Source organism: Podarcis tiliguerta (assembly GCF_965153285.1).
Source record: "Podarcis tiliguerta genome assembly, chromosome: 16".
In the NCBI taxonomy this organism is placed as follows: Eukaryota; Metazoa; Chordata; class Lepidosauria; order Squamata; family Lacertidae; genus Podarcis; species Podarcis tiliguerta.
Genome location: NC_139549.1, coordinates 12,791,608 through 12,813,638, shown reverse-complemented (window position 1 = coordinate 12,813,638; position 22,031 = coordinate 12,791,608). Strand labels below are relative to the sequence as shown.

General features: G+C 46.4%; 1 protein-coding gene across 1 annotated transcript; it reads left to right on the top strand.

Annotated features, from left to right (window-relative positions):
• Positions 1–420: 420 nt before the first annotated feature.
• On the top strand, positions 421–21,650 carry STIP1 (stress induced phosphoprotein 1). The gene is made up of 14 exons (XM_083418784.1): positions 421–636; positions 5,630–5,839; positions 6,812–6,953; positions 9,013–9,154; positions 10,434–10,602; positions 11,760–11,886; positions 12,399–12,501; positions 13,753–13,873; positions 15,439–15,535; positions 16,634–16,758; positions 18,015–18,051; positions 18,399–18,502; positions 19,503–19,675; positions 21,141–21,650. The coding sequence occupies exons 1-14, from the start codon at positions 628–630 to the stop codon at positions 21,211–21,213; spliced, it is 1,632 nt and encodes a 543-aa protein (XP_083274910.1). The 5' UTR covers positions 421–627; the 3' UTR covers positions 21,214–21,650.
• Positions 21,651–22,031: the final 381 nt, after the last annotated feature.

The following is a 22,031-nucleotide window of genomic DNA, read 5'->3' as shown; positions in this document are numbered from 1 at the left end:
GCGTTGCATGTATGATATGATAATAGAAATTACAGAAACACAATGTGACAGACTTCCGTTCACCATTTGGAAAAGGGGGGGAAAGGCATTACTGTATGCCACTTTTTTCCAAGTGTTCAAGGACATCCCACGAGGAAAAATCTGGAAATAAGAAAGATGGGGAGGCGGAGAAATCCGAACAAAGCTCCAGCCAATGGGCGCAGCCTGTACTGACGTTCTAACTCACGGTCTACCCAATAGGAGCGCAGCGCAGCTTTGATCAATGAAACCCGAAGGCGGGACGTTCCAGAGGAACGAGGCCGCCGCTTGGCAAATGACACAGCGACGCACACCAATTGCCGTTATCAAGCTCCGCCCCGCTCGGGCCTGTCAAGCGTTGGGGCCAATAGCGCGTGCCGAGGACGGATATTCTATCAGGGTGAGACCCCGCCTTTCCCCCTTCGCCCTATGAGGGGGGTAGCGGGCGCGGCCTCGCGCTAGGCGGGATCCAATAAGAAGGCAGGGGCGGGGACTGGAGGGTTCTAGCAGGTTCCAGAAGGCTGGTGGGAAAAAGGAAAGGCGGGCGCAGGAAGGAGGAAAGGCTTAACTAGAAGCGGCAGCGGTGGCGCGGGAGACTTGGCCGGCGCCATGGAGAAGGTGGGCGAAGTGGCTGGAGCTTTTTAGTAACCGCAAAGGCTCATGGGAAGGTGGCGGTGCTAGAGGGGGTCTCAGGAAGGGGAGAGAGGGGGAGAAAATGTGGTGTTAGGTCTGCTGAGATTATTTTTTGCAAGGGATTCTGGGGGAAAAGGGGTTCTGACGGGAGAGGGGGTTTCTTTTTGAAAAGGTGGTCGGGGGCAAAGGATCATGGGAAGGACTGAGGGGGGTGTTAGGAATGGGAAGGGGGGTTCGGGTAGTTTTTGACGGGATGATTGCGTGCAAAGCATTATGGGAAGCCTTCGTGGGTCAGGTCATGAGGGGATATTGAAGGGAGCAAGACTACCTCATAAGGGGCCTTCTGCGGGGGGGGGGGGGAGTGGCTGAACTGCGAAGGTCCTGAAGGGATAAAGAAATAAAGGGCTCTGCAAGGCCTCGTGTGAAGATCTGAGATGGGGAAGGGGGTCTGCGGGGGAAGGCTAGGCTTGTAAGGTCTGAAGTGGGGAAGGCTTATGGGCTCTCTGCCAGACATCATGGAGGGGTTTTCAGCAAATACATACTGTAGTTGATGGGGCTTCATTCGAATTAGGGGTCCTGGGGTATCACGGCAGGGCTAGGAGTGTAGGGGGAAGGGGCCATGGCATATGAATTGGAGGGCTGAATGGCAGGGTTTGTGGGGCTGGTGGATTCAGTAGTGTGTGGGGCAGAGGAACTAGATTTCTGTGAGGGATCGCAAGAAGCTTGATTTATTAATTTCATAAAATGTATATAACCCTTGATTGCAGGGGTCATTGAACCAATAATGTCATTGGAGGATGGGAATTAAGGTCTGTATCATCAAAGAGGTCATGAGAATGATAGACCATTAAAAAGGCGGCTACAGAGTTAGAGCTTGAGGCGAGGCTCCTTGCAGCATGGTTTGCGAGCTCGGTTTTGTAGGAAAAAACTTATATTAATAAATAATCTGTGATGGTTTGAAGACGGTGCCATACCATACATTCAAAACTTAATGACTTTCTCCAAAGAATTCTGGGAACTGTAGTTTTTCCCTTCACAGAACTACAGTTCACAGCATCTCTAACAAACTACGATTCCCAGGATTCTTTGGGGGAAGTCATGAGTTTTAAATGTGTATTGGGTGTGCTTTAAATGTATGGTGTGGATCTACTGTGAGTGGACTCTTGAACCATCACAGGTAATTTATGTGCATAAGTTTATTTCTAAAGCCTACCCCTCAAGCTATGCCCCACACCAATGCAGCTAGTACTGCTCCTCAGGTAATCCCCATTTCCCACTCGGCACTGTTCCTCACCACAGTATTCCCCTCCCAAGCTGAAATCCTCACCACCTTCTTCAGTCCTGGGATGCAGTCTTTGAGGTGGAGCCCATGAGGGAAGCAGTGTCTTGACAGACATCTTGAAGAAGATGTAGCAGCCTGATGGATTTTGGTAGATAGGGTAGCCTGTTGTGGAGCATGCAATTAAAATAGCACAAATGCCAAAAGCTCTACCTCATTTTGGAAATTTGATATTTAATATTTATGGAAGCTCCACTAGGGGTTGTGATTCCTAAGGCCTGGATTGCGGCAGGAATAATCTTGCAGGAAGATCTGTAGAGTAGCTTTAGGGGCACATGGTGACAGTATGTGTGGAACCGTTGGAATTAGGAAAGGACTGTAGCTTAATAATGTAGCTCTTACTCTGTTGGTACAAGATCCCAGCTGTAATTCCTGGTATCTCTAGGTAGGACTTGGAAGTTGGTATGGTGTAAAGCTGTAGGCCTTCCAGTCTTGTGTATACAGTGCTGAGCTAGATGAACTAAAGTTCTGATCCAGTAAAGGCAGCTTCCTATATTTCTAGGTGAATTGTATAGTTTTGGTAGCATGAGCAAGTTGATGGCAGTTTTCTGAGTGAAGTGCTTTAGGTGCGGATGCAGCTTTATAACCCTTGTGAGATGAAGCAAAAAGGTAGGCTGAGCAAGGCTCAGTGGGGCATTGCAGCTTTTAAAAAGCCTGTTTGTTTTCCAAAGGAGCCTTCTGAGCTGATCTCAGCCTGCATGTTGCAGCATGTTCGGCACCTGCTAGAAGGAAACTTTTGAGGTAGAAATTGCTGTCACACTTGGGAGTGATGGCCGTGGTCAACAGTAGAGACCCGTTCTTTGTATCCAAAAGCTCCTAGGTTCAGACCCTCACATCTCCCAGTAGGGGCTGGGAATGGCTTTTACCTGGGACCCTGGAGAGGCACTGCTAGACAGTGTAGACAGTCCTGAGTTAGATGGACCAACAACCTGATTCTTCGTAAGGCAGTTCCTGTGACTAGCAACTGTTGCACTAAGGTCTTTCCCAGTCTTCTTAGCAAAGAGCCTTTTAAATTGGAACTACTGTAAACCTAAAGCATTTTGCTTGCAAAACATGTGGTATACCACTGAGCTATGGTGCCAGCTCACTTCCTGACATAGGAGCTGCCTCCCCATTCCAAATTGTTAAGTGTGTATTTTGTATGTGAAAATGGGTGTAGGAAGAAAGTAATCTTCAACAAAACAGGCCTCAAGCTTAGCAAGGTGGTGATTCCACACCGTCAAGTGAAAAACACTTAAGCGCCGAGTGTTTAGGTGAATCTGCCAAGGTTATACCATGGCAACCTGGCTGCAGTCCACCTGCATCACTTCACAATACTGGCCTCAGCTTTCTTTCTCTCCCCACTGTCCCTCCTAAATGTTTGGTGTGTGGCTGTAGGGTAATATTCTTCTTCTAGAGAAAGTTTACCACCTCCATGCCTTGCCTGCCAATTTGTGCCCTTTCTGCATGTGACATCTTGCTGTGTTTTATTGTACAGCTGTGTCTCCCTCTAAGACTGAAAGGGCTCTAAAATCCTTACATGTGTAGCCTGAACGTTTTGTCCCAAATTAATGCAGCTAAGTGGAGATTGTTTTCCCCTTGGCTGTCTGTAATTTCAGCAAGCAACCCCTATCTGAATAGAGCCGTGATTCAGAGGGAGCTGCCTCCAGCTTCCTGTCCCCCTTAGGAGCAGCCTTGGACACAGCAGGGACAACATTCTATTTGCATCAGCAGATGGTGGGCTGCTAATTCATTTGGGCTGCGGATACTGCAGTTTCAACTCCCTTGGCTACCTGTGGAGGCGGTGACTCATACCTGGGGGCCTGTCCCTCAGGCTCACGTCATTTCTTTCTAGAGGGAAACAGTCGCTGGGAATATCTTGCAGCAGCTTTGGCCAACTTACTCACCTTCAGGTGGGAAAGAAGTGTCTCACATCTGTCACTCGTAAGAAGAAAAGTGCGCCCACTTGTAAGCAATAGAGGGTTCAACACTTTCTGTGTCATATGAAACTGCAAAGAAGTGCAACATATTATTCCCTATAGAGATGCATATTTGAATGCAGTCCTGTGCAACATAAGCCCTGGCAGCTAAATTCAGCCAGGTGGATTGTGGAGCCTTGTAAAATGGAATGCACAACAACTGACTTCTATCTGGCAGTGATGGTTGAGAATTGGTGTCTTATTGCAGATATTTAGAGTACAAGAAACCTAAACCTGAACCACTTAACAACTGTTGCCACACTGTACAGATTTCATTAGCTGAAGTCTGTTTATTTCTTACAGTTGCTATAGTCTGAGGTAGGAAGACTTGGAGGTCTTTTTAAAAAAACAAAAGCGCATTCCCAAGATCTACCAATGAAAGTCAAGGACAGGCATAGGCAGACTCAGCCCTCCAGATGTTTTAGGACTACAACTCACACCATCCCTAGCTGACAGGACCAGCGGTCAGGGATGATGGGAACTGTAGTCTCAAAACAGCTGGAGGGCCAGGTTTTCCTATGCCTGGTCAAGTACAAAAGATAGAGTAAGAGTTAAGGAGCAGGGTGCCTCTGAACATATTCCAAGTCTTGGGATTTGTGTTCAGTACTTTCTTAATTTCAGCAACCTAATTTAGGTGGGAAAGTCATTTTTTGTTGCTATTGTTAAGCAGTTGGGAATGGGAAACTCGGCCAGTTAATCATGATCCATTTTCTCCCTGTCCCTGCTTAGTGGCTAAGAGGTTAAGAGACTGAGCTACAAAATGTCGAATTCCTTGGTTCACATCTTGCATCTGCCCTTAACTCACAAGCCACCCTCAGCCCCTCCATCTGCAATCCCCCCCCAACTCTTGATATGCTGCTTTCTGGTTAAAAGGTTGCCAAAGTGGTGAACAGCATATTAAAACAAAATACAGTGGTACCTCAGGTTACAGACGCTTCAGGTTACAGATTCCGCTAACCCAGTACCTCGGGTTAAGAACTTTGCTTCAAGATGAGAACAGAAAATGGGCGGCAGCAGCGGGAGGCCCCATTAGCTAAAGTGGTGTCTCAGGTTAAAAACAGTTTCAGGTTAAGAATGGACCTCCAGAACGAATTAAGTTCTTAACCCAAGGTACCACTGTACAAAAATGCCATAAAGCATCAATCAAATGTAAAAAGGCAAAATCACACCATGGGAGTGCAAGAGGCAAGCCATTCCAAAGTCAGGTGCTTTTCCTAACCCTGTATCCCACTCAAGGAGCTGGAAAGCTTGAGAGGAGGTGGATAAGTAATGATGACCTACCTTTTGGTGCTTTTGCTAGGATTGCAACTAGAGATGTAAAAATTGCATTGATGTATTATTACCATAAGTTTTGTGTTTTGCCTTGGGTAAGTAGCTGAAAATGGGTGTGCAATAAACTTTCAGAGGCCAGAAACTTTCTCCCCCCCCAAAAAAACAACTGAAAAAAGTCTGCTGAAGAGAGGAGGGCCTTTTGCTTGCTGACCATCAAACTCCAATTTTTAGCAAAAATGCCTCAATTCAAGGTTATAGCAACAGTGGGAGTTAGAATCAGGTGTTTACTCATCTGGGATGCTCAGAGTTTGGTAAGAAGTAGTTCACTGGAGCAATAGGTTCTTTTTCTGGGTTACTAGTGCACGGAATCCTCAGCAAGCTTTTGACTTCTTTTTTTAATTCCCACCAGGTGAATGAATTGAAAGAGAAGGGTAACAAAGCCCTGAGCTCAGGCAACACAGCAGAAGCTATCAAGCACTACTCGGAGGCCATCAAATTGGATTCTGCCAATCATGTGCTGTACAGCAATCGGTCTGCTGCTTATGCCAAGAAAGGCGAATATCAGAAAGCCCTGGAAGACGCTTGCAAGACAATTGAACTGAAGCCAGAGTGGGGCAAGGTGGGGAACCCCCTTCTAGCCAAGGAGACATGACACAGCTGTGGAGAAATGCCCATTCCATACACCAGGTGTGAGAAACCTTTTGGCTCTTCAGACGTCACTGAATTGTCAACTCCCATCAGCCCCAGCAAGCAAGGCCAAGGGCAATGGGAGTTGTAGTTCAGCAACGTATGGAGGGTGAAGGTTTCCCCATCCTTGCCATATACCATTATTCTGTTTGGTGGACTTGTGATTCCAGAATGAGAGCCCCAAGGCTTTGCCCTCCCTCACTTCACAAGGAACGAGAGAGAAGTGGGCATTAAATGCCTGGCAATGAAGTCACTGCAGTTCAGGCGTGGCATTTTCTTCCAGCTGTGTGTGCGCGCTGGGGAAGCACTGTGTAGCTCAGTGGTAAAGCATGTCCTCTGCATGTAAAAGGTCCAGTCCTCAGCATCTTCAGGCAGGGTTGGGTAAGATTCTCATTTGAATGGAATTTGGGGGAGCCACTATCGGTCAGTGTAGACAATAACAAAAGAAAAAAAATCATTATTGAAGTTCCTACTACATTTTTATCCTTTTAAGGCACTCGGGGTAGCATAAATTGCTCTCCCCCACCCCTATCCTGAGGTAGGTCAGACTGAAAGATAAGTAACTGGCTTGATGTCACCCAGTGAATTCCATGGCTGAGTAGGGATTTGAACCCAGGTCTAACCTACTGCACCACACTGCAGATACTTGGCCCAAAGTGTGTCATGCACCACTGTTGCATATGCAAGGTCTGCAGGCTAAAGAAGGTTCTTCCTTGCAACTGTTGCATTGGTTTACAACAACTGGTAGTTGGCATAGTCAATTAGGCAAGTAGCTGCCTTCAAGCATGGGTGAATTAGAGTTTTGTATAGTCCTTCATGTCAGTTTTGGAAAACTGATATATTGGCTGCTCTGCCTTGTCTCATACCGCATTTGCTGACCTGGCTGCTCTTCTTCTCTTCTCAGGGCTATTCCCGAAAGGCAGCTGCCTTGGAATTTCTGAACCGCTTTGAAGAGGCCAAGAAGACATATGCAGAAGGGCTGAAACATGAGCCAGGCAACGCACAGTTGAAGGAAGGGCTGCAAAACATGGAGTCCAGGCATGCAGGTGATGGAAGTCACACCCAGATCTGCTTCCTTCCTTATCTCTTAAGACTTGCCTACATGAACTAGTTCTGTGGCTAACGTGACATGGAAGTTTGAGAAATTATCCCATGACAAAGAATTGGATAAATTGGCCTAGGAAAGGCAGTGTTCCCCATCCTTGCTGCCCTTCAGGTTTTATTGGACTGCAGCTCTCACTGGCCATGCTGGCTGAGGCGGATGGGAGTTGGAGTCCCCTGACATCTAGAGGGCAGCAGATTGGGGAAAGCTGGCGTAAGGGGATCCATGCTGATGAAGCTTCATAACTACTGGACAACTGATTTCAGTAACCTTCCCTGCCTCTACCCTGTACCACATAGGGAAATGGCTTTGTTACAGGGGTTGTGATGCAGATTTCAATAATAAAATTGAAGAGCATCAAATACACATATAGCTGGATTTGACTGTTGATAAGAGGGCCATGTCGTGATGGTACATGCTTTTCCAGTGAAGTCATGAAGGTTTTCTTAGTGGTTGCTTGTCAGTTGTGAGAGCCCCACTTGACATCTGTCTGGAAACAGATCTGAGTTGGGAGAGCTTAAGCGACACAGCTGAGCTTTGAAGACTGTTGGATCTTAAAATGATTTGATTTAATAAATAATAATAATAAATTATTTATACCCCGCCCTCCCCAGCCAGAACTGGGCTCAGGGCGGCTAACACCAATAAAATTACAATAAAACATAATTGGGGTGGGGGGAACAAAAACAAAAAATACCAGTTAATTAAAATACAGGTTAAAATAGAATTTAAAATGTAGCTTTTCAAATGCTCAGCATAAGAGCATAACTACTGTGTACCATTCTGGTGGCTTCGCCTCAAAAAGGATAATGTAGAGTTACAAAAGGACATCCCCAAATAAGGGGATGGAGCAACTCCTCCATGAAGAAAAGTTGTAGTGTTGGGACTTCCTAGTTTAAAGACAAGAGGCGGCATGATTATGCATGGCATGGAGAAATTGGCTAGAGAAAAGTTTTTCTCCCTCAGAACTAGAATTTGTGGAAATCCCTTGAAGCTGAATGTTGGAAGATTCAGGACAGATAATAGAAAGTACTATGTTGTTTGTAGTTAAACTATGGAACGCATTATCATAGGAGGCAGTGATGGTGGGTTTAAAAGTGAATTGGACAAATTCATGGCAGAGAGGGCTATCCAAGGCTTCTAGCCATGATGGCTGGGTTCTGCCTGCACAGTTGGAGACAGTAACATTTCTGAATACCAGTTTCTGGAAACCACAGAAAGGGATAGAGCTCTTGAGTGACACAGAATTTCTGGAGACCAACAGGTCGGGCATCCATAGCAGTGACCAGAGGAGGAATGACTGCTAGGAGGAGCGCAGAGAAGAAACATTATGGTGCATCTGTAGCACAACCAAACACCCCAATACCCTTTTACTTGACAGAAAATCATGAAACTACAGGTCTTCAGTGCCTGATGCTGTGAGAACACCTGGTGCATTTGCTCCACCAGCTGAACTCACTCAAGATGAAGGAAAGAGGGAGTGCTTCTGTTTCCTTATCAAAGCCTTCTTTAACCTGGTGCCCTCCAGATGTTTTGGACTACAGCTTCCATCAGCCCTAGCCAACACTGTCATGGAGGGTGCCAGGTTGGCAAAGACTTCCCTAGATTGCATGGATAAGATAGCTACAGGCTATCTCCAAGACCTGCAGTTGGTGCAGACACCTATTCCAGAAGGAATTTAGATCTTGCAGATAGCTGGGCTTCAGTCTCATTAGTGTGAGTCAGAACTGTAGGACTGGGCTTTCTGTGTTTCCTTAGCTCGGGGACCACAGGTATTCAGCGGCGCTGCTGTTTCCACACAGTCTAGCTGTTGAAAGATGTGAATAATGTGGGCATGTGGCAGCAGGAACCTCACACCTTCCATGACGTAATCTTCCCCCTGGGTTTTCCCAGAGCTTACAGATGGTGGAGGGTAGGGAAGGCCCTGTTGTCAAGAATGCTGCTGTGTGTCACTCAAATCTGATATTGCCTTTCTTCTCTCCCCTGCCCTGGTCATCCTTCAGAAAGGAATCTCATGAACCCTTTCAACTTGCCCAACCTTTATCAGAAGCTGGAGAGTGATCCCCGCACAAGAGGCTTGCTCAGTGATCCGAGCTACAGAGAACTGATTGAGCAGCTCCGCAACAAGCCTTCAGACCTGGGGGCGTAAGTGCCTGGAGTGGGAGTTGGGAATTGTATGCTGTAGGATTGTCTTTCCGAGTCATGCCCAAGACTCATCAGGCCCAGAATTCTATCTCACAGCTTGCTAAATGTTCCTGGGAGCTCATAAGTGGGGCTTGGTGGTGATTGTCTTATCCTGCTTCTCATCACCAGTATTTTGGCATTCACAGATAACATTGCTTTTGTATGTGTGGATATACCGTATTTTTTGCTCTATAAGACTCACTTTTTCTCTCCTAAAAAGTAAGGGGAAATGTGTGTGCGTCTTATGGAGCGAATGCAGGCTGTGCAGCTATCCCAGAAGCCAGAACAGCAAGAGAGATTGCTGCTTTCACTGCGCAGCGATCCCTCTTGCTGTTCTGGCTTCTGAGATTCAGAATATTTTTTTTCTTGTTTTCCTCCTCCAAAAACTAGGTGCGCCTTGTGGTCTGGTGCGTGTAATAGAGCGAAAAATACGGTAATTTAAGTTAATAATTTTGTGTACTTGACAGAAGGGCAGTTTGAGGTTGTCATGGCACCTGCACCGCTTGAAGGGAACACCATTAAAAGGAATTCCAGGATATAGGAATTATGCAAGGCAGCTTAAGAAATATTTAAATCACAATAGTAGAATATAGCAGAAGTAAAAATATAACTGAGGCATTTCAGGTAAAACATAGTGTTCAGCAGAATGTCTTCAACCTGGTATATTAAAAGTCTGCTGGAATGGTGTTGTAGTTCGAATGAGAGAGCTAGATCCAGGAGCACCTCTAAATTTCTAACTAAGGGTTCATATTTACTTTTTTAATGTGCTTGAAGTCCGGCAGCAACCAGGAAAAAAACCTGCTTCGTGCATAGCATTGGAAATTGAGTTGGCGTTCAGCACAAGGATCTTCAGTTTCATAGGAAGTTTGTAGCAAAAACCTCAAAGAGCCTTAAACAGGGTGTCTTTTAAGACAGTCTTTCATAAAATTGATGGACTTTGTCCATTTCAGAAAAATCACAGAAACATAGCTGCCCCTCAAAGCTGCTGGAGTATTCAATAGCCTTACAGTTAGAAAATGGAGTCTGACACTGACTTGCGCAGAACTAGATCCTGGGGGCTACATCCACCTATATCTTATTCAGAGTAGTCTAATTAAAATGAATGGACCTGCATCAGTCATTGATTTCAGTGGGTCTCTTCTGAGCCAGACCAACATTGGTTGCAACCTCGGGTCTCAAGCACTTAATCCACCAAGCTGCATTTCTTCATGACCCATTTTGTGGCCTGCCTTCGTGACAGGAAACTAAAGGACCCGCGGGTGATGACAACCCTTGGGGTGCTACTTGGAGTTGACTTGGCCAGTGCAGATGATGAGGACGAAGCGATGTCTCCACCCCCTCCGCCACCCCCCAAGAAGGAGCCCAAGCCAGAACCCATGGAGGAAGATCTGCCGGAGAATAAGAAGCAGGTACTGGCTGGCCCAGGAGACTTGGCTGCAACAGTAGAGTGCTCAGTCTCAGCACTGTGTACCTTATTCAGAAGATATATTGGCTGGCTACCTTTTCTTAAAAGCTTTTTTATAGCTGTCACCTTATCACAGGTCTTGTTAAACATACCATACAAAATACCAAGGGTACATAAAATCAAAATTAATACACAGTAATCAAAAACTTGTACTTAAGGGAGTGGGTGGTGCTGCGGTCTAAACCACTGAGCCTCTTGGGCTTGCCGATCACCACAACAGGGTGAGCTCCTGTTGCTCTGTCCCAGCTCCTGCCAGCCTAGCAGTTTGAAAGCACTCCAGTGCAAATAGATAAATAGGTACTGCTGCAGTGGGAAGGTAAACGGCGTTTCTATACGCTCTGGTTTCCGTCACTGTGTTCCGTTGCGCCAGAAGCACTTTAGTCATGCTGGCTAATGACCCAGAAAGCTGGCTGTGGACAAATGCCGGTTCCCTTGGCCTGAAAGTGAGATGAGCACAGCAACCCTATAGTTTGACTGGACTTAACCGTCCAGGGGTCCTTTACCTTTTTTTTACCTTTACTCTTATATCTTACAGATTAGGTCTAACATGACCCAGTGAAATGAATCAACATGGCAAATTTAGGTCCATGAACTTCAGTGGGTCTACTTTGAGTATAACTTGGTTCAAAAGAACCCTATGCTGTTTTGGTGAACTGCCCAGAATGTCAGCCACTGGATGGAATGGGAATGTACTTGATAAATAATGCTACTAAAATACATCAGAAATCCATTATCAGAAAAATGTGGCACTATCAAAATATCCTCATTAAAGGAATGCTGCAGCTTTCACCAGGCCCACAAAATATATTGATGTCTGTAACAAGCATCTCTGTTATGGGGGGTATTCCACAGCTGGGATGCCAGAACCATAAAGCTCTCTGGTAGCTGCACACCTAACACCTGAAGTTGGGGTGAGGGGTGTGGTTTTTCAGGGTCTCAACTGATCTCAAACACTGGGCAGGTTCAAATGGCCAGCCTTGAAATACACTTACACTTACACGTAAGAAATGCTGTCTCTGGCAAGGTGGAGATTTTTTGGCTGAATTATGTCTTGCCATTCTGCAATACCAGTTATTAAGTTGAGTGTCTGTTGCCTTTCAGGCTCTTAAGGAAAAAGAACTGGGGAATGAGGCTTATAAGAAGAAAGATTTTGAGGTAGCCCTGAAGCATTATGACAAGGCAAAGGAGCTGGATCCAACCAATATGACATACATCACTAACCAAGCAGGTGAGATTGTGGGGCATCATTCTTCCCATCCCAGGCAGAGCTGAGGTGCATGAACAGCTTCATGGTAGGTTTAAAATGGCAAAAAACAAAGCTTAGCGTGGGCTGGAGTTGAACCAGGTCAGTAAAGTTCCTTTAAACCAGGGGTGGGAACCCTGTGTCCCCCCATATGTTTGGTCATTGTCGTGCACTGGTCCATTCCTGGGTACTAACAGAGAAAGCAGTGAGGCTGGAGTTAAGGCTGGTTGAAGGTTGTGGGACCATGGATAGCTCGGAATGAGCAACTTGCTCTGACAAAGATTAGGAGCGAAATGTTGAAGAGATGGCTTGCTCTTGCCAGAGGCCTGAACTGATAGCTTGAAAGCAGGCCAAACGCCGCATAAATTTTATTTTCATAATAAATAAAACTAGACGGAAGCTATGGATTTCCCAGCCAGAGGTCTTCGTTTGTAGCTCACCCAGTCTTGGGAAATCAGGGGTTCACGGCTGTGTCTTTTCCCTTCCTTTTCCTTTAGCCGTGTATTTTGAGAAGGGGGACTACAACAAGTGCCGGGAACTGTGTGAGCAGGCCATTGAAGTGGGACGCGAGAACCGGGAGGATTACCGGCAGATTGCCAAGTGAGTGGCATTCACACTTTTTGCTCTGCCCACTTTCCCCTCTGACTCCACCCATCACTGAGCCATGTGGTAGAGCATTTGATTTTTTTAAAACGTGGTTGCTTAATTTAAGATGTTGAGCTAATGCAGGGGTGAGAGATGTGGAGAACCTGTGACCCTCTAGAAGTTGTTGGACTCCGACTTGTTTCAGCCCCAGCCGGTGTGACCACAGGTTAGGGATGATGGCAACTGTGGTCTAAGAGTATCTGGAGGGCAACAGGTCTCCCACCCCTGAACTAATGAGACCTGACTGCTGACTGAATAAAGCTTTATGCATGAGCTGAATGGAATCTTAAGTCATGACGGCTTGAAATGTACTCTATTGCATGGTGCTGTGTGACCTAGATTCTGCTGGGCTATAAAATCACTACCCTGCTTAGCCTGCCTAACATAAATGTAAGAAGATGGCTGGACTAGATAGACGTTTGGCCTGACCCAGCAGGAGCCTGTTTTCCACAATGGCCAACCAGAAGGCCCCCAAGCAGAGTGCAATAGCCCTCTCAGCCACTGGTAGCCCTTGATAGCTTAATTCCTTCCTTGAATTTGTCTCATCCCCTTTCAAAGGCATCCAGGTTGGCAGCGCTCACCACATCTTGTCATAGCCAAACTCCATCATTTAACGTATGTGAAGACATGATGAGGCTCAGTTGGTAGAGCATGAGACTCTTAATATTAGGGTCATGGGTTTAAGCCCCATGTTAAGCAAAAGGGTTCTGCATTGCTCTGAAATTCTATGATTCTAAGACGTACTTCTTTTTGCCTATGCTGAATCTCCTTCCAATAACCTTCACTGGATAATCCACCCTGGGTCTTTAGTATTATGAGAGGGAGAACACTTTCTATCTACTTCTTCCACATAGTGCAGAATGTTAAACACCTGATCCATCCCTCTGATCCATTTTGGTTGCTTTCTTTCTTTCTTTTCTCTTTTCTTTTCTTTTCTTTTCTTCCTTTCCCTTTTCTTTTTTGTGTTTACAGTATCCTCCTTAAGAAGCAGTAGCAAGAACTGTACACAGAATTCCAAATGTGCTCGCAACATAGATGTATATAAAGATTATTTCTCCTAGCATCCCTTAGCATGGGATTTGTCTTTGTCCTGCATGCCCCTGCCCTTCCCCTGCAACAAAGCCTCCTGGGAATCATGGGTCAGGGTTCTTCACCTATTGGATGCTTTCCAGCAGCTCATTCCATGGCCTCTTCTCTTCAAAATAGAGCTTATGCCCGGATTGGCAATTCCTACTTCAAGGAGGAAAAGCACAAGGAAGCCATTCAGTTTTACAACAAGTCTCTGGCTGAACACCGGACTCCGGATGTACTGAAAAAGTGTCAACAGGCAAGTGTTTGTTTGCAAGAGCTTTGCTATAGCTCGGGGTTGGGAAACCTCTCCCGCTCCTGGTGTGGCTGGCCTACAAATCCCATTACCCCTGACCAACCCCTGCTGGCTGGGCCTGATGAGAGTTGGGAGTCCAGCAGCATCCACCCTCCTCACCCCCTAGATACTCCAGCCGAACCTGCAAACTCTGGCTCCCCCATGCAGTTCTGGCCCTCCCGTTTTTCCCAGCCATGCATTGGTCTGTCTTGTTCAGAAATTGTCTACTCTGATTGGCAGCAGCTCTCCCCAGTGTCTTGAGCACAGAGAGGGGTCTCTCCCATCTCCTGCTATCTGCTCCTTTTTGACTGAAGATGCTGTGGCACCACGTTTGACGTTTAGGAAGTTGCCTTCTATCGGTTTTGACTATTTGTTCAGCTGGCTCAGTGTTTACTGTGACAGTGGCTCGCCAGGCACATATCTGTCGTGCCACCTCCTAGCTGGTCCTTTTAAATGGAGATGCCAGGGATTGAACCTAGGACCGACAACACGCACAGTATGTCTTGTACAACCAAACTGCGACCCCTCTCCGTAGTCTCTGCTTGTGCTTCCTTATGCTAAAATCAGGTGGCTTGGTCCATCTAGTTCAGTATTGTCAACGCCAGTGATTCCCAAACTTTTTATCCCACTATCCATTTGAAAACTGCTAATAGCTTTGGTGGGCTGTGCAATGCTTTCTTTGCCTGTTTCAATGTGCTGTGCTAAATGCTGTTTGATTTTTAATTGTCTTTTTATAACTTTTTTGCAGTATTTTACTGTATTACAGTTTGAATTTCATAGAATTCAAATTGTAATACAATAAAATACAACGTAAGAATCAAAAGTAGCAATTTTTTTTTACAATAATCAATATGAATACCGTACTTAATGCAGTGAATGTGCTGCCTCCCATCTTCAAAATTGAACCCATAGACATGCTGTGGACTACCTGACTGGAGCTTGTGGGCCACTGGTGGTCCACAGACCAGCATTTGGGAACCCTTGGTCTACCCTGACTGACCTATTAATTTCAGTGGTTCTACTTTGAATATAACATAGTTGGCTATGACCCTGGGTGTTAACACTGGCTATTCATTCACATCCAGGGTGATTTAAAGCCCTATGTGGCTTCAGGGCCAGTTCCTTAGGAACACATTCTCCTTTACTTCTTTGAGATTTGATGAGGAGGCTCTTCCGCACATCCCCTGAACCTATGGCCATATCAGGATTGATGTTGCTGAATTACTGAAGTCTCTCAGGAGACTCATTTGCCCCTGCCCCCTTTATATGCAATCCTCTGACTAGTCAAAAGTTGTTTCATTTAGTTAGGTGGTGTGTAAGCTGCCATGATAATATGGTGTACTGTTGCTTACAGTTGAAAGGTTGGCTATCAGTCTTCTTAGGTTAGGGTTGCTGGGGAAGGATAGGGACCCTCTCTCCAAATTTTCCAATAGCACTGACACCTTGAATCCACGCAATAAGGCTTAGCTGCTCCATAAATCTGCTGCCTCAGATCTGACAGGACTGTTCAAGCTCACTTTCTGTTTCAGGCTGAGAAAATCTTGAAAGAGCAAGAAAGAGTCGCCTATATAAATCCTGATCTTGCTCTGGAAGAGAAAAACAAAGGCAATGAGTGTTTTCAGAAAGGTAAGGGATTGTGCTTGCAAGTCCATTGTTGTTCCACTGCAAAAAGCAGGGGGCTCCTTGTTAATTGCAGAGACTGTCTTGGAAATACTGGCGAGAGTAGCTGAGTGATCGATTTTTGCAGAAGAAATAGGCCCAGATGCCTAACTATCCTGTCCATAGTGACATGAGTTTCTGTAAGGGCATGTGTTGAACTGAGAGTATATTAAGCCATGTAACTAATGTATTTTGCTTGTCACTGTATAAAATTTCTTTCATATAATGTACAGGTATAACAATCAATAAAAACAGCTATAAAAGCAAGTAATACCGTTCCAGTTAGAATGGTATAAAATTCAACAAAAGTCTTACTTTGGTGAACCAGACCTCCCTTCGTAGTTGATGTTTTGGTAAAGAATGTGCAGACTTTGTAAGATCCCCAAGTCACATCTGGCCATAAACTCACAAAGTGGGTTTAGATAAGCCTCCTTTCTCCCAACACTGCCCCCTCTCCAATCTACAATATGGGGTTGATAATGCTAACCTACCTTAACATGGTTATTGGCACAAGAAAAGCCTTGCTGCATCTATTCCTGCACCCTGCTTCCCCACAGTAGCTAACCCATTGCCTCCAGGAAGCAGAGCTGGAAAGCAGCATCCCTTCCTAGCTAGAGAAGTGAACAGGAGCAATCAATCAGGACCTCTATTCCATTCCTTGCCCCACCCGCCTTTCCATTTTGGTTCCCCAGCCGTTCAGAATTCCATGGTATGGCCAGTCTTTATTAGGCTGCCTTTGGGGATTTCCCTTCTTTAGGTTATAGTTAACATTATTATCAATAGAAACATTTAGAATGTTTTTGTTCTTCTGCAAACTTGTTGGTTCTGCCAAGCCTGCCAATAGCTCCCTCTTTTCCGTGGGTGGTGCTATTTTTTGGCTAGGCATGAAATTGCACACACAGCCTAAACGTTGGAAATGGAGGGAATGTCAACTGTCTCTCAGCATGGAGTTCACACTTAGCTGTGCCTAATCAGTCCTTCGTAAGGATTATTGAAATAATGTGTGGAGAATTTGGATCTTTCAAAAAACCTCTATATGAGCTAATGGTTCTTCTTCCCTCACAGGGGACTATCCACAAGCAATGAAACACTACACAGAAGCCATCAAACGCAACCCCAACGATGCCAAACTGTACAGCAACAGAGCTGCCTGTTACACCAAATTGCTGGAGTTCCAGTTAGCAGTAAAGGTCAGGATCTTAGGCGGGTGTTGTGCAAATTCTGTTCTGGGGAGAAAGGGCTCTTGCCAGAAGCTCATTGGGTTCCGCAGTGTTAGATTAGTTTTGGTGGGCACGCTTCCTGGAAAGGGGCTTTTCTGCCTGTATCTTCCTTCCTCTGCCATATATAGGGGACTGTTGGTTGTGTCTCACAACACACTTCCATTGCACAGCACATGTGCCCCTTTAAATTTCACCCCAAATCCTCTACAAGGCTGGGAGCTCTGTGGCAGACAATTCAATGCAGAAGTTAAGAGAAACTTTAGGTCTAGGCATAGGAGGCTGCCTTGGTACGGAGCCAAACCATTAGTCCATCATGCTTACTATTGTCTTCACCAGAAGTGGGGGACTGAATTCAATCAGTGAGCCAGACTCTTACCTACCACAGGCCAACTTTTGTCAGGTGGGCAGGTCACCAATGGTAAGGCTATTTCCATGTAGCAACAGCCATAGCTGGTAGACCATCTGAAACTGGCAAGAATCAATCCTAGCTGCTGGGGTCATCTGGCCATGGAAGAAACCACATTGTTGGTGTCCAGCTTCTTTTCTCTTTGCAGTGAGCTCTTTTATAAGGAGGACCTTTGCAATCTGAAGTTCAGACCCAAATTTGCCACCTCATCTGCCACTTATGTGAACTAGGCTTAGGAGCAGGGATAGGGAACCTCTGGTCCCCCAGATGGCCATGGACTAGAACTTTCATCATCCCTGACCATTCTCCCTGTGACTTATAGGAGTTTGAATCCAGCAATTCTTGGAAGGCCGCAGGTTCCCTATCACTGCTTTGCAAGCAACTGCTTGAAATAAGCTCAGGTGTCTTGGCACAAGGCCTAGCTAATCTACCCACTAACAGCCGTAGGTGGTTCAGGATAATCCATGTGGTTTTGGTAGCTTTATAGTCCTCTCCAGGGAGGTGTTCTGAAGGTGATCCCTGATTCTTTGGTACCACTGGCCTGCTGGAATTGAAGGTAATCCCACACTTAGGCAGACTAATTAGGCCCCCAGTGTGGTTCCATGGTTAGGAACGGTAGAGATGGATTGTTCTTACCTCCATCCCATCTGCCCACCTTCCCATTCCCAAACTTGGCAGTCTGATAGCAGAGGCATAAGCATCCGGGGGTGCAAATGGAGAGAAGGCTTTTCTGACTGGGAATGGCTGGAGAAGGAACAGATGAGCCTTGCGCTCATTCCTGAAAAATCGATTTTTAAAGCAGCTTCTCTTCCTTCCACAGGACTGTGAAGAATGTATCTGCCTGGAACCCACATTCAGTAAGTACATGAATATGTCAATTGGAAGGAAGTGATTTGGGAAGGTTAAAGGCAAGAACAGGTCGTCAGGCAAGGGCTTGGGGTTATGCAGCTTAAGGGATGGTTGGAGAGTTGGTTTAGGTTTAGCAGCCAGTTATCTGCAAAATCGCACTGTGATGGGGGGTGCACCTTGTTTCAAGATAACACCAGGCAGTATCTGGGCTGAGAGGGGCAAGAGCACTTAATTGGGACAAGGTGCTTGAATAAACAAGGGGGGGTGGGGTGACTCAAACAGAGATATATGAAGGAATAGGATAAAAGATGCAAATAAGTTCAAAAGTTTGATGACTTTTGCTCTTGGCTTGCAGTCAAAGGCTACACACGCAAGGCAGCAGCACTGGAAGCAATGAAAGATTATACCAAAGCCATGGATGTGTACCAGAAAGCCCTTGAGCTGGACTCCAACTGCAAGGTGAGCACTTGCTGGATATACAGCTGTGGCAGAGAAATGGGAAAGAGCTTCCCTTAAACGCAGGTAATAGCAAGTGGGGAGGAATTAAAACTGACCTCGTCATGGTCCTGAAGGAAGGGCCTTTCCAGTGAAGTCCAGCCTTCAAAGGGGGGGTGGTATCAGTTCTCCTGGAAATGGGGTGTTTCTGAACTTTCAGCAAATTGGCTTATTTCTTTCCTCCTGCCTGTACACACTTCATCTGTCCCATCTGTTTTTGCTAAGAAAGTAACAGGCCTTCTAGGACACAGCAAAGATTCATGTGGTCCAGCTTCTTGTTTCCTACAGGGGCCAACCAGATGTTCTGGGAGATCCACAAGCAGGGCACACACTGTTTCTCCCTCCCCCCCCCCAAAAAAAAAAAGTGGTATTCAGAGATACAGTGTCTTGGAACATGAAGTTTCCATTTAGCCATTGTGGCTAATAGCTGTTAATTGGTCTCCTTGATTTTTAAAAATCCTATTTTAAGACAAGGGCTATCACCACATCAGGTGGCAGTGAATCCCACAAATTAATAATGCATTCTATGAAGTATGTTCTTGTATCCTAAATCTACTTTCCATCAATCTCATTGGGTGATTCAGAAATGTTCAGGTATAATTTGGGGATGGAGGGGATTCTATTTTTGCCTCCCCCAACCTGGTACCCTTCAGCTGGTGCTGAACTCCCATCATCCCCAGCCAGCGTGGTCCCAGTGGTAAAGGCATGAAGGCAGTTGTGGTCCAGCAGCCTCTAGGGGGCACCAGGAAGGTGGTTGCAATCGTTACGCAGAATCTATCTTTACAATTTTCACGGCCCACAAGGGGGTAGTGGTGAATAACTTTCCCTCCATCACGCCTTGAAGCCGTGTAGCCAAAGACAATGCAGAGAAATAAGAATTTTGCTAGTGTGAAGATATTCAAGGGAGGAGGGCGGGGAAACACCCATCTTGACGTGCCCTCATGGTCCTGCCTATTTCCTACAGGAAGCTACAGAGGGCTACCAGCGATGCCTCATGTCCCAGTACAACCGCAATGACAACCCTGAGGATGTGAAGCGCCGTGCCATGGCCGACCCAGAGGTGCAGCAGATCATGAGTGACCCGGCCATGAGGCTGATCCTTGAACAGATGCAGAAAGACCCACAAGCCCTAAGCGAGTAAGTGAGGGCAGGGAGAAAGCATCAGTGTGGACGGTAGTGTGATGGCTCTTAACATAGCCTGTGTGGTGGCTCAGATGATGTGCTGGTCCACCTCATGTTGTCTTCACAGGCAGTGAAGTTCTAGCTTATAAGTGGAATGTTTGACGTTGAAGGCCACTAAAGACACAGAGCACTTAGCAGTCTAGCAATAAGCACAGGTCAGCATGTAGGCCAATTGTTTTGCATTTATTCTGATTTTGCATGCTTCTGTTCTGGATTCAGTTGATAACTTCTTAAACGTTCAGAAATGTTAAAAGTTTCTGAGATTTGGAGTGTGGTGCCATGAGAGACATGAGAAGTAGAGACGTTGAGAGAGAAGATGTGCAAGACAGTGTCTTGCTGGGGTGGCTGACCTTTGACCCTCCAGATGCTGCTGAACAAAAACTCCCATCATCCCCAGCCATTGGCCGTGCTGGCCAGATGCTCATGGGACTTTTGTAGTGCAGCAGTATCTGCAGGGCAACAAGTTAACCAACAAACAATGTGTCAGATTAGAACCTGGATTCAAATCCCCTTGTATCCATGAAGCTTGCTGTGTCACTCGGGGTCAGTCACTGTCTCTCAGCCTAACTCACAGGGAGACACTGGGGATAAAATGGGGAGGGGAAATCTATGTACACCACTTTGAGGTCCTTTGGCATTGCGGGGCGGGGGGGGGGAGTTGAGATATAAACGTATATACTCCAGTATAAGCCAACCCAAATATAAGCCAAGGCACCTAATTCTACCACAAAAAACTGGGAAAACTTATTGACTCGAGTATAAGCCGGTTTACCACACCACAAACCTGGGTGCTTTCGGGCTGCTTGTTCTTCCGCTGCCACCAGCAGCAAAGGTGGAGGAGGGGGAAGGAGCAGCCCGAAAGGACCCTCACTTGAGTATAAGCCGAGGGGGGCTTTTTCAGCATAAAAAATGATGTGGAGGTAAGCTTTGAAGAACGCATCCATAAAGACTAGACCAAGGTTTCCTAAACTTGGGGCTCCAGTTTATTTGGGACTACAACTCCCATCATCCCTAGCTAGCAGGACCAGTGGTGAGGGATGATGGGAATTGTAGTCCAAAAACAGCGGGAGACCCAAGTTTGTGAAACACTGGACTGGACGTGTGTGTTGGCTTTGACAGTGCAGTGCCCAGTTGCACCTTGCTGCCCTGTGGCCTCTGAAACCCTCTGGTCAGTTGCTTGCAGTGAAACCTTGCCTTGATGCTGATAAAAGGATCCCACTATGGCAGGGAGAGGGAGCCAGGTGTGGCAGGACTATAGCTCCCGTCGCTCCTGACATTTGGCCATGCTGGCTGGGGCTGATGGAAGTTGAAGTCCAGCAACACCTGGAGGGCTGCCAGTTTCTCTCATCCCATGGTTCAGCCTCACGGTGGGGGCAAAGGTCCTGACTTGACACAACTCTCCTCTTTTCCTTTCCCACAGACACTTGAAGAATCCCGTCATTGCTCAGAAAATCCAGAAGCTCATGGATGTTGGTTTGATCGCAATTCGGTGATGATTTTGACTCTGCGCCCTCCCTCCTCCCCCTGTTGAAAAGGGCAGCTGGGACTTCTGGATGCTGGCAACGCAGTCCAAGGGCGCCCCCACCCCCTCTGTCAGAGGCAGAGACTTGTACAGTTGAGCGGTGTGTTAGTCTCTCTCGCACATATACATGCGTGTGTGCTCACATCAAGCACCCTGCCAGCACAGGGCGTGGCCTCTCTGTCATTGTGGCCCCATCGCTCTGCCACTCAGCAGTTATTCCCATTTGTGAGCTGCTCTCTTCTTTCCCTCCCCGCTCCCCCTCCCAAGTTTTTAATTATCTTTGCCGATGGCTGTGGCGTGGAGAAAGCGCATCACTTGTTCATTTGTCTGGTTTCTTTTGGCTGTGAGGCTGCATTTTTTTTGTCGTCTGCTGCACATCCAATAAAAAAGCAAAGTTAGTGGCCTTGGCTTCCCGAGTCGCCTCCGTTCATGTCAAGGTTCTGGTCTGAGCATGCGCATGCTGGCACTCTCACCTGTAGCAGGCAATCAAAGGTGGCTTGTGCAGTCATGTCTGCACGAGGCCTTTGGCTTTTCCAAGCATAGATGGTCTCTGGTAGCGTGATTTCTTCAATACCTTCCTGTGGACATCTTAATTCTTCTTCAAACCAGATCACTAACTTGATCTCGTCTAGGGTTCTGTTCTCACAATGGCCATCCAGTTGTTCCAATGCGCAGCCCGCCAGCAGGACCCAAGTATGTCATCAACTCTCCCCATTTGCAGTTTCTAGCAACTGGCATTCAGAGGCATGCTGCCTCCAGCAGTAGAGGAAGAATATAGCCATTGTGGCT